This window comes from Helicoverpa armigera, chromosome 22 (genome assembly GCF_030705265.1).
Source record: "Helicoverpa armigera isolate CAAS_96S chromosome 22, ASM3070526v1, whole genome shotgun sequence".
Classification (NCBI taxonomy): Eukaryota; Metazoa; Arthropoda; class Insecta; order Lepidoptera; family Noctuidae; genus Helicoverpa; species Helicoverpa armigera.
This window is the reverse complement of record NC_087141.1, coordinates 6,605,568-6,622,768: the sequence shown is the minus strand read 5'-3', so window position 1 is coordinate 6,622,768 and position 17,201 is coordinate 6,605,568. Positions and strand designations below refer to the sequence as shown.

The 17,201-nt window shown below is 35.0% G+C and overlaps 1 protein-coding gene across 1 annotated transcript; it reads left to right on the top strand.

Moving 5' to 3' along the window:
• Positions 1 to 1,252: 1,252 nt before the first annotated feature.
• Positions 1,253 to 17,131, top strand: LOC110375618 (sodium/calcium exchanger regulatory protein 1). The gene is made up of 4 exons (XM_021333801.3): positions 1,253 to 1,490; positions 14,724 to 14,890; positions 15,281 to 15,391; positions 16,828 to 17,131. The coding sequence occupies exons 1-4, from the start codon at positions 1,421 to 1,423 to the stop codon at positions 16,876 to 16,878; spliced, it is 399 nt and encodes a 132-aa protein (XP_021189476.1). The 5' UTR covers positions 1,253 to 1,420; the 3' UTR covers positions 16,879 to 17,131.
• Positions 17,132 to 17,201: the final 70 nt, after the last annotated feature.

The following is a 17,201-nucleotide window of genomic DNA, read 5'->3' as shown; positions in this document are numbered from 1 at the left end:
GAATCCGGTTAGACTGGAAGCCGACCCCAACACAGATGGGAAGGAGGCTCGGGGGATGATGATTAAGAATCAAAAAGTAGGTAAGTAAATTAACTAAGAGCACACTGCAAACTTTGAATCGACCGATAGTTTGTTTGTGCTCATTAATCAATATAATACTTAAAGATAAATGGTGAAATAAATGGAACGGACATTACAAAGATTTTTTATTTATACAGTCATCGTACCGACTGAAATGGTTGATTGGAATCATGACATTGTATTCTAAAAAAACTTTCGTTACTCTGAATTCATTTAGAGCTCCTGACAAAATTTTAACGCAAGACCCAACGATGCATAAGATTGCGTTCGTTAATAAAGTAGGAGCTTTAAAAATTCATTCGATGTCTTACAAACTGTTGCATGTGTGCGGTGGCAACTCCTTCCCGCATCAGGTTAAAATTATGTACTACTAACTATTTATATTATACTGTTAAAAAGTCATAAAAATCGTTAAGTACTTTTTATAAGCAGGAGTAACACATTCTTACTTAAAATTGCTTTTACTTGTTTTTATTAACATACACATCCATTAATTAATCTTACTATTACATTAAATCTTAATATTACTTTCAGTTTGATGATTAATTCTATTTAAGTGTCATAAAATAACGTCCGTACCTAACAAGTTAGTTAAAATGTTAATCTAATCTAAAGCTATCAGTCAACTTTCCCGTACAGTTTTAATAACAATTTAAAGACTATTTTTCATTTTGAATCACAGCATTATATCCAAGTTGATTTAACAAAAAAAGAATTAAAGTACTTAACAATTCAAATCATTGTTCAGAAATAGCTTCATCCGGCCACTACAATTATAGGGGCTTTTGAAAAGAATTATCGAAAAGAGGTCAAAGTTTATATGTGGGAAAAGGAATGAAGCTATACAACATTTTTGCAATGTGTAAAACGAGGGGTGAGCAGCATTTCAAAGGGTTAACGCTAACAAGTATAAAAATGTGTCACTCATACTGAAATTAAATCGTAAATGTTACGTTTATGACACAAACATGTTATCTGCCTTTGCCAATATTCTCATATGACAACGCGTAATAATCTCTTTTATGAATATAATCCAATTTGCAAAGCAAACAAAATCTTTGCACTCGAAAAATCTATTACATACGAGTATAGGTCTATAGCCCCACCCTCATCTTTCCTTGTCTCCCGACTAACCACAGACTATAAAATCGGCGCGCGGTGTCAAGGTCATTTCAGTTCAGTAACGTCATTCGTTCCGCTCACTCACTCATTCGGTCGTTCACGCATGCGCAGAGGCGAGTAGCTGAACCCTTTGCCGCGTATATTCATTCCAGTTCTGACCGGTAGTACGGACTCACATACTTTTAACTTCACCAAAAAGCATTTTTTATATTAAAAAATGGAATTCGTCGGCAAGAAATACAAGATGGTCTCTTCCGAGAACTTCGATGAGTTCATGAAGGCTATCGGTAAGTGTGTTTGTACTGTAATATCATTGTAATACTTCTAGGAAAAAATCAATGTTGGATGCCGGCCGGCTTGTTCGCCAACCACGCCGCGAGGCTGAGCCGAGCCGACACCTTTTTTCACTTGTTGTACTTGAATGTTTGTCGGATGTACTTTCTTTTATTTATTTTTTAGGTCTATTTAATTTTCTCGTTTCTAATTTTGTTTCATAATTATTTAATTGAAAAAAAAAACGCCTACCTACATGCCAGCAAAATGTAAAAAGTTTTCTCCAGCAATACGGTATTTGTTACACGCTGATAAGTAATTTAATCTCGCAATTTACTTTAAAACTCACTTATTGTGAAAACGGCTGCAGTAAAAAATCTGCGTTTTAAATTTTTTTAGGCATTTTATGTAGGTGTAATATCTTTTTGGGAGTGTAGGGTACACCGATTTTTTCCGCAACAAAGATCAAAAGTATATTTTTCGTTAAAAGTGTTTCAAGCTTCATTAACGTTTTACTTAAATAATAATTTACGTTTTTTTGCGTGAAAAAATCTTTACTTATCCGCTGACCTTTGCCATTTACCTTATTCTTATATTTTCTGTACATGGTTATATTATATGTATTATAGTAGTGTAGGCCATACAATTTCGCAGTACTATTGTGCTGAAGCCTTGAACAGAGTATAATGATGTTTCAGGCACATGATTCAGGTCGTACATTTTATTACCTACCTGTTGTACCCGGTTTCGCTGTGTGCGTGAGGCCAAAGTTTTAGGTCAACATCGATTTAAAAGCCTAGGTTTCTAGGTAAGCCCGGGTCCTTTGTCCGAGCTTGTAATTACAAAGTATCTTTTGGTTCATTAGCCAGTTTTGCCGGGGTCAATAGACATTTTTTGTCGCATCGATGCTATTACTTTTATGGGGAGAAGTATAGGCATATTTGGGCATAAAATTATACTTTTTGGTTAAACCCATCGTTCTATCTGCGGTTTTGCATTTTAAAGACAATTTTCCTTTTTAAGATTGTGTAATATTGTAAAAATTTGTCGCAGTTATTAACCTAGTAAAATATTTCCCTCGACCTTTGAGATTGACTAACCTGATAAGTAAACCTGGCTAATCCACTGCAATATAAAAGTGATACGAAAGATTGATAAACTTGTAATCCTGTATTCCTTCTTATCGTGTTAACTCTACCTCCTATCTCGTGTTTCTGCCAATTTACTCCGTGCAGTCGGTTCATCGATTGTTCCATAGAATTCTGCCAGCATAACGGACATTTTGATAAAAATGCATACGCTCTGATAAAAAATAAACTGATAATACAATGGCTAAAAATACCCCACATTGATTTTGTGCAATAAAACCAACATAAAGAACGAATGAGTGAATGAAATAACAACGATCTTTGAAATTATTTTTTTTTTGTTTCGTCTGTAATATGTCAACCCTCTTGTTAAATTTAAAAAATAAACGACTTGACGTAGGTGGACGATAAAAAAGATTATATGTTTTATGCAATAAGTAATGCACAAAACGAGCATATTACCGCATTGCAGAATAAATGAGTCAAACCGGCTTCATAAACGCCCCATGCTTCCTACGTGCATTCATGCTCATTATTGTTCATTCTCAACTACCCACTAGAGTTTTTATAATAGAAATATGTTTTATGTGCGGCTAGCTGCTTCTTAATCAAAGAGTAAGGACCTGCTTAGAGCATTTTAATGAAGTTGGTGATTTTGAAAGAATAATTTTAGTTTCATTAAGAAAAAATTAAAAACAGCGTTGCACATGTCACTCTATAAAACAAATAATAATCGAAGTAAAAAATGTAATAAACATGTAATTTTTGGCCATCACGTAGGTATTTTATCACTTCCAAAAAATCATACAAACCATATCTATATACGAAAAATACAGCTTTAACAAGAATTTCCTCTATATAGAAACAATTTCTCGAAACAGCCAGATAATCTTAATTACTCATAAAATAAAGTTTTACCGACCGATAAAGAAAACTGTGGTTATTCACTTTTACTGGTAACTTTAATAAGCACCTGCTTTGTGAGATTATTCATATTTCTTATCGATAGCTCACAAAGGCCCCCTTGTAAGCATGGCGATTTACTCGATAACATACTGAATGAGCTCAAACATCTTTAATGGGTCTAATGAATACTAACATTCTTTCTCGATGACTGCTTTGTTGGTCGAAACTTCGATTAGGTCAGATGGCCGATTGACCGCAAAGAATTCGTTTTTTTTTTCTTCTTTTGAAGACCTGCAAGGTTGTAGTTAGACATGGATGAGTGAGCTTTGAACATAGGTTAAACCATGCGTTAAAATAGTCTGGGTTTTTAGGCTAGGTTAATTTTATCCAGTGTAAACTTAGGCTCATGGGTTGAGGAGGTTGAAAGGTAGCTGCTACTTTTAAAATGCCTATTATTATCTAGCAACAGTTAGCCGGCATTCTGAAAGCCAAGCTAAAGGAAAGCTTTTTAAAATTGTACTGAATCTAACTTCTTAATGGTACAAGATGTTAACAATTTGCATAACAATATCAATTGTGATTTTATCTCGGATATAGATAACCGTTTGTTTCATTACTTCGCGTGATGTGAATGCAAGTTTTTCCAATCTTATCCAGCGTCTCGTTTATAAGTAAAAAATCTTTCAGCTTGGTTGCATATTAGGTGCCTCGCGAAATTATTCACTTCCTTCATTGGATAATGTAACAAAAAACCGACACGTTTTTCATTGTCTAGTTTTTATAGCATCCAAGTAATTGTTGGAAGAATTTCTGAAGGAATTTGCATGACAAATAGATTAACCGCAAACCCTCTGAAAAAACAAGAATAAAAAGACTGAGAACGAAATCCAGACACAATGTTCGTTCGTTCATTCTTAATTCGAAAAAAGACAACATTCGTTCCCAAGAACCGTCAAAAAAACTAAAACAAATGCCATCACTATCAGTCATCATAATTCGAATTTCGAAAAAACATACTCGAGTAAAAAAAAAACCATATTGTAAGATGCCAGAGAGAAAAAACACAAAATCAACAAAACAGAGTTAGTCTCAGACCTTGGACTTAGCGCGGACTTTGACTCGACTCGACTCGGATACTTGCCAACACCTATTTACACTGTGATAATATCAGTTTTGCGACAAATACTTCTTGCAGTTTACCTATCAAAATAACTGTCAATTTATATTATTTTCTTCGTAATATCTGTAACTTTTTTGTGTCACAGATTTATTTTTGGATTCATTCTTATGCCGCTTTTAAAGTGACTTTTTTTTGTCATCTATATTTCAGTTTATATGCGTATACCTAGTGAATTCAGCAAAATAAGTTCTATAAATCGGTTTTGTGACATATTTTGTGTCTGGACAACATACCTAGTAGTAAACCCACTATAATATACTTACACGAAACAAATGAACATTAGCTATATTTGCTTAAGACCACTGCTGACAGCAAAAAATAAAATAAGATGATAGTATTAACAGATGTGGTTAAGTCTTAGTCACCCAGCATAAAATCTAATTGCTTAGCTAGTTAATATGTATTTTTATATTGTCTAACAAAAGAATCTTATGAAGAAAACAATCAAAGATAATCTGAAAACATTTCACAGCTTTACATAATAACATACAGGATATCCGTGATGTCTTAATCTGATTAGATATTGGTCCTTTTCAACCTTTGGCCTAACTTAATCACTTTTACCAATTTTGTTATATATAAGTAGGTACATTATATTATTAATGTCCATCCTCCTATCTTTTCAAGTTCACATAAAAATGATAAGATTGCACTTTTTGTACTTACTCAATATGTACCTATGTACCTACTATCTATATTTTTCTATATATCGGGCAAAAAAACATCACTATTTGACTGTATGCTTTACTTAAGTCAATGTACTCTGTCAATTGATCTTACGTGCAAATTAATATACCTAACAAAAGATATCTATATCCTTGTGGTCAAGATTACGTTACATACGAGAAATATGTCAGTGCACGCTAACATTCTACTGTTTCATATTTGAAATAATTTTAGCAGACTGTCTTGGACCAAAACAGCAACTATGATATGATTATTCAAGCAGATGTAGCCCAAAACGGATCCCAAATAGTCGTCTTACATAAATTAGTGTGTCATTGGCCTTTATATAACTGCGCCTATCTATTTATGTGAAATCTCAGCATCTAATGACTCAATCAACTTATTCGATGTATGCGGGTGAGGACAATACGGGTGCACTGATCCGTTGTGGTAGGTCTAAGACCTACCACAACGGAATATATTTTCAATTAATTAGGAAGATCGCATGAGAATATCCCGACATAGTTTAGCCATTAAGCTGCTATTGGTCGCAGGCTCCGACAATTGTCGTAAAATGGACGACAATCAGCCCCAATTGACGTCAATAAGATGCGAGACGGTTAGTTGAGAGCCGTCCATTTTCTATAACAATACTGATCTCGAGTTCCGTTTTCTATTTATGTGCATGTTTGATTTGCATGCGTTTATTGAACGCCACGGTCAAGGAGTTGTCGTGATTTTTTTTACTCTGTAAATAATATTGCTGGACAAACATGATGTAATGCTAAAAGCGCATGAATATCTTCGCATGATCTTTCAAACTTTAAGTAACGATCCTGATTTGTCATAGACGGTACTAATTCAGTGAATTCAATTAGGTTTACGAGATGACCCCACCCTAGTATTATTTCAGGTCACTGTAACAACACTTTTCTGCCTGTGGAAGCTTCTAGGACTAGATTGTATTGATTTATGGGGCGTTTTCCACGCAGCTTCGTTGTACGTCGACGCGAGACCTGTTGCCTCTCTCTAACGCGGAAACTGTATTTATGGAGTGTCAAACTGTTGCTAGTTAGTTGCATAAGCAGGGCTTTGATAAATAAGTCAGTCACCCTTGTCTGTGAATAGATCTCGGAAGATTTAGCTTGGCAATGATGCAGTTCTACCTATTCATTGTGTAGACGTTTATTTATAACTGTCATGTCGTCAATGCTGGGTGAATTTGAATGGAAAATTGCATAGCATATTACCGTAATGCTGGTATGATTCGAGGTCCTTTTGCTATGAATCGAAACTCTTTGAGAAATGGCACTCCTTAAAACCTACACACGTCAATAGCCAGACACTCGGCCATTTCGCATTCAATGCTGTAAAGATCCCAGGAGTATTCCTCTACTGAATGACCGTACAATTCCTGAATAGGCTGCAGTAAATTGAGCTTTAGAAATACCATATCCTCCTAGCCATGTGATCGGATGAGTCAGGATAGACGCAGATTATCTTGAGCGATTCAAAGATCAATTGATGGCAATAGGTTGGACACTCGTTTCCTTTGCTTGGTGAACGGATACAGTTGGCGTATGCCTACGCGGGTTTTATAATCTGCTGTCATTTGAACTTGACATTGCGGGTTACGAAGATTTATTAGGTGCCATTATTGGCCGTGCATTTTGCATGAACATTTTATAGTCATTCGGTAATTTTATTGTGGCTTTTTTATTTATTTAAGCATTGGAAAAATACCGTAGGTATGTTCTTAAAGTAACACGGATTATTTCTGATGTTATTTATTTTAAAGTATTTTGTTGACAATTGACATATTGAGTTACATGTTTCTTTTTCCAATTTGATGTTGAATTCGAAGAATTGGAACTCTTATTTATTACATAATTCAATAATCCAAATATAAATGTAACAACGAACCAATTATTTTCATTTTGATTTAAATACAAAAAATTGCATCCTAAATTGCTCATTAGTTTAAATGTTATTTTTATATCTAAAGGACGTTAACCAGACCGTTAACAGTAACAGGAAAAAAATTTTTTTTAGTTATGCACTTTTGCTTTAAGTAGGTACCTATTTATTTTTTGATGACTGTAATTTATGCATTTCTGAACTTGCTAAAATTCTATCTCTAGTTATCAAAACAGCACATAGATAAAATATTGAATACAGTCTTAAAAGAATATCTAGCTAGGTAGGTAATGAACACGAGACCGAATGATCAAGCACGTATCCTGAATGAAATGGCATGTTAAATCGGTCATTAGTTCAACTGCCGGGAATGATTTGATTACCCTGACTAATCACGCGATTACTTTACAGGTGAAGGTTATTTCAATCTTAGTTTAAAATGAAATTAAGGCAATAATTTACAATCTTAAAAAAGGGAATTTAAAGATTTCGCAATTTGTATTCATATTTAATGAACATTCACCACTTTTTTCACTATTATGAAACTAATTTTTATTTGTTAAAAATTTGATTTTAAAGAAAATATGACACAAAGTACGTAAACTACATCAAAGAAATTCTATATTTACCTACCTTTCTTTATATTTAAATGACATTGTATGCAAATAATCTGTATTACAAGACAAAGTCCAGAAGTCCACGTTTAATGCAATCCACGAGTATAGAACAAAAATAATGTTACGCAGGTCAGACATAGCATAGACAATAATAGATATACATACTTCTTGCAAGATCCTCTGAAAAAAAAATCATTGTGTAAAAAAATTTATAACGTGGTAAAAGTAGGCACGATGTAAATGAAGGATTGATTACATAATTTTTATTGCTATTTTTAAGCCTGACCTAATCAATAAAATTATAGCACCGAATTAATCGCGCTATAAATTACTTTTAAAGCCTCAGTTTATCATGCGGTAGATAACGCATTTCACAAATTTTTATACAGCCAGTGCTCGTAACTAGGGGAATGAGTTAAGTACATAAATCTTTAAAAAGTTCGCATATCATGCACAGTAAATGCGCCTAGATACGACATTGAAATAAAAAAAAAACAACTGACAGGTCAATTTAAAAAAATGCAGCAATCATCTCAAATCAAGTAAACATGAACAATAACATTGATTTAACTCTTAAATTACGTTCTTGAACATAATTTAATCGTATGATAACATTATAAATATGTACATTAAAAGTGCATCGACATTTTTTTATCGTGAGCTAAACTGCAACAAAGTGTAGCTGTAGTGGACATTGAACCTCTTTATTTATCTCTCTGGCATTCATTCTTAGCGCCGTTTTATTTTTAAACTTAGAATGATGAACGACTGAACGAAAGATCTATCCGTGTTATGAGCCGTCGGTAAACTATTCAAGTACCTATTTTCACTCTGTGGAAATATTCAATTCAAAAATATGTTGTGTGAAATTGTAGGTACTTAATTACCTATTTTATAAATACTTTTTCTTGTGATTGTCAGCAATAGAAAATATGAAAAATGTTTGGAATGAATAAAGAAAAAGCTTTAGAAAGTTTTATTATTGCGTAAAATAGGTAGGCTGTAATTTATTAGCCGCTAGTGAAACTTCGAGAAAATTTGTCACTTTGTACGAGTCTTGCAAATGCATGTAGGTAGGTACATCAAGTTGTCGTGTCTTTACTCAGATAAGCGACAGTCGTTTAGCAAATATTTTATGAGAGATCGGGAGGTGTTAAGTGTTATAGTAGGTAAACATGACACATTCTTAATTGTCCGGCCTGCTGCAATAATAGGTATCTAAGTCTAAGATTAAGGTTTAATTTTGCATACCTAGTTACAGCAACGTACTTCTGCTTCGTAAAATAATTTAAGTAGGCTTAGTCAATAATCTAAATTACTTACGAAATTTGTATGTCAACTCCATATGTGTATTTTTTACAATTTTGAAGTTTCTTTGATAAATCACAATGGAAACTTTTCTCACAAACGCCTACAAACTATCGATAAGATAATAATCTTTCAAAGGGTCCGACTTGTTAACATGATAATTTAAATAAATATTAACACTACTTAAATAGGCAATAAACGTGATAATACGCGATAAAATTACCTTTCCTAATATTTTATGACACAGATTAAATATTAGTCATAAATTGATCTAGAATAGATCAAGGGCACAAGAACAATATTCATTCATCCTAGTTCAAATAACCGAGACCTATCTATATCGATAAGTGCCTCTCTATAACTCAAACAAATGGCTATTTGATTGACAAAAACTTTCCTCCGTGTGTGTTCTAAATTGAAAAATTGCGCCAATTTAAAGGTCATCGGCCTTGACGTCACACCACGCGATGTCGACCAATAGCAGCGCACCGCGCCCACTATTCATCCAATAGCGACGCAGAATTGTTTATCGATTCATCTGTGCGTGTTGATAATAATTGGAGACATGAGATGCGGTCCAGGGGAACTTGTGACTGATTTTTACAGTGAATGATTTTTACTATATTATTATGAGGCCGTGATACTTATCTATGGAAATTTTCGCTTGTTTCGGCGTCAAATTAGGCCTTAGTGAGAGACACGGATGCTCATTGTGCTCAAATTGTAACACGAATCTTTGGAATTCGTAATTGGAGCCAGAATTGGCGGGAAGTTAGTCATCTACGTGGGTGGCTAGACTAGGCTGAGTTTCTAACTGTAGGTGCACTTGTGGAACTGCATTCTTGAGCGTGCATTCCGGGGCTGAGGCGATGCGTCCAGCGGGACTACCATATAAGTACTCCTTATTGACTAGGTTCGTACTGGTATATTGGTATATTGCAACAGGATAACCGCCATCTTGGAAATATAAAACAATGAATCGTTTATGTTTGCTTATCTTGTTAGGAGCACTCGTTAGGTTGTTGACGCTAATATGTTTAATTAGCTAAATTATGTGAATTGCAGTTTGTTTATATCTGTATCTTAGGTCATAATTTGTTGTTTACTTAGATTACACAACAACAACAACTTATTACATTGACTATTACGATAGATGATACAGCAGGTAACTGAAAGATATAAATGAAATTCAGTAAGTTCCTACCCACCTACTCGGACTTAGTAATGTGCTCTCAAACACTTCAAAACCCAAAAATAACGCTTTCAAATCGGTACTATTTGCAATCGGTTAGTCATTTCGATTAGGTACCAATAATAAGTGCCAATAAAGTGCTGAAATATGCAACATTGGCACTTCAGTCAGAGCTTATTTTCGTAGTACAGTGGCAAGAAGTTGGTTTAGTCTCCTTATTTCCCTTAGTTTCACCCACGTCCCGGGAGATCCGTAGATCGTATTGGTAAAATCTAGCTTAAGTACCTATGTCCTTTTTCAGGCCCTGGGCTGTGTTCAAAATTTCATTTAAGTACATTTGTTCAGCATTTTAAGCGTGAAAAAAATACTGTCGAATTTATATTACCTATTAAAAATTACTCATAGGTTAGGTTATACGGTGTACTTACCTATCGTGACTAATTTACCTAAATACTTCATGTTTAATTGTTTCATTATGAATGCTAATCATTCACGCTATGCTCCTGCCCAACGGTATTAAGTAATTTAATTAAAACAATGTTTTTATAGCCAATTGTTTTCCCTGAACACATTCAACGTTAGAATTCTGATAAGTAGGCATAAGGATAGGATCTGAAATAGTATATTTTGAACATTAAGAAGTATTATTTTGAAAGGTGTTTCCCATCATCATCATCCTCCGAGCCAGTCTAAGGTCGGCTTCCAGTTTTGAAAGGTGTTTCCCAATTTCCCAAAATAAGACTTCAATCAAGAAAAAAAGGTTGTCAATTAGTCTGTACCTACCTACTTGGTAAGAGTACCTAAGAATGTTTATTTTTTATCACAAAGTAAGTTTAAAAATATAGGAAAGATATAGATGGCCAGCTAGCTAGCTACTTATCTGCAGTCTGCTATAGACTGAATGAAAGCAGCAGTCGATTCAAGGTTTTCAAGTCAACGGGGATGTTTTCATTTCCACTATCTACCAGTACAACGTATTGTACACGGTCATTGTTGAGAGGAACAGATAAACATCCTCCTTGGAACAATCAGAGCTACTTCCATAGACTTGCCAAGATTACCAGACCATATAGAAACTACATAGAAAGGTTTCTTTGGAGACGGAACCCTTGGAACATCCTGGAAGATGGTTACATTAGTTATCTAAGATCCAATTACATAGTCAGTTACAGACATAGAACGACCTAATAAACGCGTGTTAATACCTAGTTTTTTGACATTTGCTGCAATTTTCTCCATGTCCAAAGCACCTTGACAGCTAGTCTATATAAACAGCTAACCCAGGCCCAAGTCCACCAAAAACAAAAACGTCAGTTTCCTTAAAACAACCATTGACATATTCTAAGCTCGATGAAAACAACTGGTCACTATGTTTTCACCACAGATTATGTTTTCACGTTCAGTTTTCAAAGTTAACAGTAGTTTTAAGAAAAACGGACGTTTATGTTATCAGTGCACTTGGATCTTAGCATGTCCAGACTCCATACTCACCGAGATATGACAGTGACTCAGTAACGTCTAGGTCATAGACACCGCATGCAGTAACCAAACACTAAATCCCATTGTCTCCGCTCGAGCTTCACGGATCCGATAAGATAAGAATGACACATTTGAAGGTCACATGATTCATTGCGAGGTCACGGCTGACATACTTATGTAGTTTATCTTTCTATTATGTAGGTAGGTATTGAAAATTTTATCTCGCGGCTGAATATCGTGGAAATTCATTGAGATAAGTAAAAGGATTTTTGTTGTGCAGCCAACGTTTTTATGGGATTTAAAGTTAAGTTTACTGTTTGTATCTTGTCTATAATAACTCGAAAACTTGAATGTCATATAGGTAATATGGCGGTAGCTTAAACTTTGAGAAGGGCCTACCTACAAGCCTTTTCCAAATGTCTGGAAAATATAATGGGAAAAGAAAATATAATTTTATCTACCCAGGTAGGTAAATATGTATATGTACTTTAGAACCTAATACTAAAGCTATACCTATACATAGGTATATCACCTTACTGTTAATTGTAGTAATTTTCTTGTCACATAGGTACGTTATCGTTTACCTATCCTATTAGATTACCCACTTTAATAGCCGATCAAACGTTTGATAAATTAAATAATCCTTATTAATTGCTTTTCTATTACTAATTAAATCTATTATCGTTGCTGATAATCTTTTAAGAAATAAACAATAGATCATTACAATCCATAAGTACCTATTTATTTATTTTGTTAGATTTGATTAGATTTCCTTTCAAGTTCAACATTTATCACGCTTCTTCACTGACCACTTTAAAAATAATAAAAAAAAACACAATTACTATACCTGCTAAAACAAAGGAAAAACATCTTTACTACGTGGTCTTAAGAATCAAAATGTTCTAAACAAGCACCAAAATGGATCAGCTAAGCCATATAAGGTGAGTGATTTCCGATCGGTAGCCGCGCGCGCATCGCATGTCGTCCATACTAATTAGAGCTTAGGTGCAAAGAAATATAGACCTTATTTGGTAAGGCATTAATTAGATTTTTCATTGTATGGTCTGTTTTTGTGCGGATAGAAAAACTTGCGTTGATACAGGTGCATCTATTTTCAATTGATATATTTGAGTTGCTCGTATTCTTTTAAACTGGAGTCTATAATTATTCAATAGGCTGGTTGGCAGTATAAAAACTACAGTCATTGATCTTATAAGAAGTAAAAACACTTATATTTCGCTTAGTTACAAAGAGATAAGTACTCTATTATTAGGTAATATTTGTAATTAAACACCTCATTATCTGATTGGACTTTGCACTATAATGCTGATTTATTTTGGACACGGCCAAAGTCCACGATTATCCGGGAACATATCATATCAGATTTAATAAAATAAATCTTTATCAGAACTTAGTTCCTTTTCATAATCAAGTAGGTATTAACTTAATTAAAGATAGAAAACTATAATGCTCTAAAAGTAGGTACCTACCTACACACTTACATGGTAAAATAAATATAGCATAAACCTCAAGACACATGAAATATTTTTTCACATACAATTAACTTCTTCCAAAATTTTAGCCGAAAACAACTGACAGAACAAATTGCCCAAAAGTGGTGGAACCAACTCACCAATTTGGCAATTCTGAACTCTGATACATACTTACCTACTATCAACGCCACTCGTGCGCATCACTCAAGCTAGTGTTTCTTCTTCGTTTGTTTTCACGGTCAGAGATAACAATTCCTCTGATAAGGTACTCTGTCAAGCTTGAGAGACAAGGGGATATTGTATTCGCGTATTTGTATTGATTCAATTTCATTAGACAACTAAGAAATGCAGGTACCTATATTGGAGTATGTCAAACAGTGCCCCGCGATCCTTGGCGGTCGTTACGGGTAATCAGAAGCCAGTACCTAAGTCTGACACCAGGGGGTATTGGGTAAGGGTAAGGGGTATTGGGTTGCCCGGGAACTGGGTTGAGGGTGTCAGATAGGGCAGTCGCTCTTTTTAAAGCACTGGTACTCAGCTACATCCGCGGAAGACTGGAAGCCGATCGATGAAACAGTGCCTCGCGAAATTGGCGACACTTGAATGTGAAATGACCTAACGCATTAAAAACGATTAAAATCTTGAAAGTTACTTACTTGCAATTGCAAGTAAATTAATAAAGAATTAGTAACTAGACAGATAAACAAGCTGACATAAGAGAACCTGAGGATAAGCTGAAGTCGAAAAATTACTTTTGACTAACGAGCCGCGAAAATCAATGTTGACCTATTAAAACCTCAGCCTACAACAGGTGCAATATAAATAAACTATGGTATCTTAGTCCAGTATAACTTGGCACCTGTTAGCAGCGCTGTTTATCAAAGGAAATGTCAACAATATATCAAAACCAGTACGTTTGTATCTATTTCTCAATTCTGCCATATGCCAAATTACCCTGGTCTTAGAGACGCCATTGACAAATGTCAATTTGGCTGTCATTTGTGATCTGGGTAAATCTTTCTTTTCACTAAAAAGTGTTCCAGAATTTAATTTTCTGTGAATGGTTTATGTTTAAGTATAACAATGTACCATTGGATGGGGAAAAAATACAAGTTGGTAGCCACCGACAATTTCGATAACTTCATGAAGGTTTTGGGTATGTACAAAACTAACTGCCTACGCGACGTCTCAAGATACGAGTCCCTCAACAGGTCACTTAAAATAGAATCAATTGAGAAATGACACATTTTAACTAAATATAAATTCTCCTCAGAATAGGGACAATTTCACGCCTTAACAATTCCCACCAAGAAACAATTTAACCAAGTCTACATCTCCCTCCAACCAAACCCAATGTTTAGAATAAACCTGTCTTCAATCAACTTCGTCTTCTTCCACCAGGTGTCGGCCTGATCACCCGCAAGGCCGCGAATGCCGTCACCCCCACAGTGGAGCTGCGCAAGGATGGAGACACCTACACCCTGGTCACCTCCTCCACCTTCAAGACCACGGAGGTCAAGTTCAAGCCTGGTGAGGAGTTCGATGAGGAGAGAGCTGATGGCGCTAAGGTAATCAAAAAAAGATCTCTTACCAAAAAATATTAAAAGTCGATTTGTAATCTAGACAGCAGATTCGGAATCTGCCATCCAAATACCAGATCCTTAAGAGAAGATTCAGAGACAATTCTTCAAAATTTTGGCACGTATCGGGAGCAGTAAAATTGTATACCTGTAATTGTATACTCCTTATTCAAATCACTGCTCACAGCTAGCCCAATGGCTGCTAGTATGAAAATGTTTCAAAAGCTTCATTAGATCTATCAAGACTAATTAGATCTTTCAAGCAAGACATACGTATTTCTACTATATTTATCTATCTTTCGGCTGTTCTGCAGCAGTTGATCAAACCAACATCATTTTCTCAACTCCATCCTAATGGTCTTCCATTGTAAATTCCAGGTCAAGTCCGTGTGCACCTTCGAAGGCAACACCTTGAAGCAGGTGCAGAAGTCAGCCGACGGCGTCGAGGTCAGCTACATCAGAGAATTCGGACCTGAAGAGATGAAGGCTGTAAGTATTGTAGCCATTGAAATGGTACAAAATATTTTGTGTAGAAATCTGACCATGAAGTCATTGAAAGGGGTTTAAAATAATTCTAATATGGAAAGACTATACTGTCGATGAAAGCTCCTGGCGACTAACAAATTCATGTCCCGTTAGTGAGAAAACACGAGATGAGAATAATGTAAAGTTCTAAAGTACGTTAGCATAATTAGGAATTGTGCCTAATCTGAAAAAACCGGCTGAACGAATTCAAGAACAATAAAAAAAGTTACGTCAATAAGAACGTTACACAAACAGGCTATTTCGAATAGACTCTAAATTATTATGACCCTGGTGAGTTAAGTAGGAACAGCAAAAATATTTGCCAATGAGAAAATGATAGAAATGAATATGCATTAAAGTTTTATAGCTAACAGAGTAACGGCATCTCAACGTTATCACATAATTGCAATAAACACGAAAATGATACAGCCGCTGTAAAATTAGACAAGCCTGCTAGATATGAAATCAATTTCACGGATACGCTAGAAAATTTATTTCTATTGCCTACATTTAATCAACATTTTTGCATGTATTTTATTTGAGTTCATGAGAGTTCAGAAACGTAATTCTTTTTTTTATGGGGGGCTTGTCAACGGCCTTTTTGTAATATGCATACTGATGATGATGACTATTCATATTAAGCCTCTTTAATACGGCTGCGGGATTGTTTGAAAGAGTTACCGCGGTCCTGGTACATAAGGCCTACAACGGAACACGACGGTTTTTAGTCAGTAAGAGTCTGACACTCCCTCACCGCTGCTAACCCACAGCGGGAGAGTCATTTGATGATTTTTGACGTCGCTTTAATACCAGCCTTAGCTTGATCTTTGTTTATATCTGCTTAACCGAAGAGTATTTAAGATGCAACAGAGTGCATCATTAAAATGGGATGCATCATGTAACCTTCTCCTTTTATGGTGGACAATAGACAGGTGCAATATGAAACTATTATTTCAATGTTTATCACCTACTTAAGCCTTTGATTGTCTGTTATTGGATCCAGTAGATGTAATGCATTCACCATCTGGTCTATTGAAGTATGGAGATTTGACCCTGGATTTTCTAAGGGCCTGTAATATAAATTCTATGCACGTTTATAAAATCAGGGCTATATTGAATACAAATTAGGTTTAGCTACAGGTCCATCTGTGGTATGAAAGTACCCTACCTACCTACAGATTTTTCAATGTCCAAATTACAAAGTACCTTATTGTATTACTCCTCAGTTTCTAAGCCACTGCGCGATTTTTTTTAAATTGATCTTTAGGCATTCATTTGACTGTGAGCCTATGAACATAACTTACCTTCTTTCTATTGCCTTCTTGGGCTATTATATTCAGTGACGTCACATGTCATGTCTTACCTAAAACTTCTGCTTATATTGTACCATCTTGTTCCAGGTGATGACCGCCAAGGATGTGACCTGCACCAGACTGTACAAGGTCCAATAAGCTGCTTCAAAAGACTGCGGGGCAGAGCCCTACTTGTGTCTGTACTGCACAACTAACTCTATAACTTATGTCGTCTAGGCTATTAGTATTCGTATCTACGTTGATTCGTTTCGAAACATCATGATATAAAAAAACGTTATTTTTATACTTTCATTGTATTTGCCAAAGTTTACGCGGTCGCGTACTGTCTTCAAGTTTCAACTGTTGTATAAGTTTTTCAGTGCATATTTAAATAAAACGTTTTTTTTTTGTATGTTTTGTTTGATTTTTTTCTGGACCTAGCACTTTTAAATCTAATGTTATAATTTTCTCACTGTATGAAT

What these genes read in the sequence shown, in the direction of transcription:
- LOC110375618 (XM_021333801.3), top strand. Translation starts at nt 1,421, where the DNA reads ATGGAATTCGTCGGCAAGAAATACAAGATGGTCTCTTCCGAGAACTTC. An exon ending in AGAGAGCTGATGGCGCTAAG is followed by an intron (nt 14,891 to 15,280) that starts GTAATCAAAAAA and finishes TGTAAATTCCAG; the next exon opens with GTCAAGTCCGTGTGCACCTT. An exon ending in GACCTGAAGAGATGAAGGCT is followed by an intron (nt 15,392 to 16,827) that starts GTAAGTATTGTA and finishes ATCTTGTTCCAG; the next exon opens with GTGATGACCGCCAAGGATGT.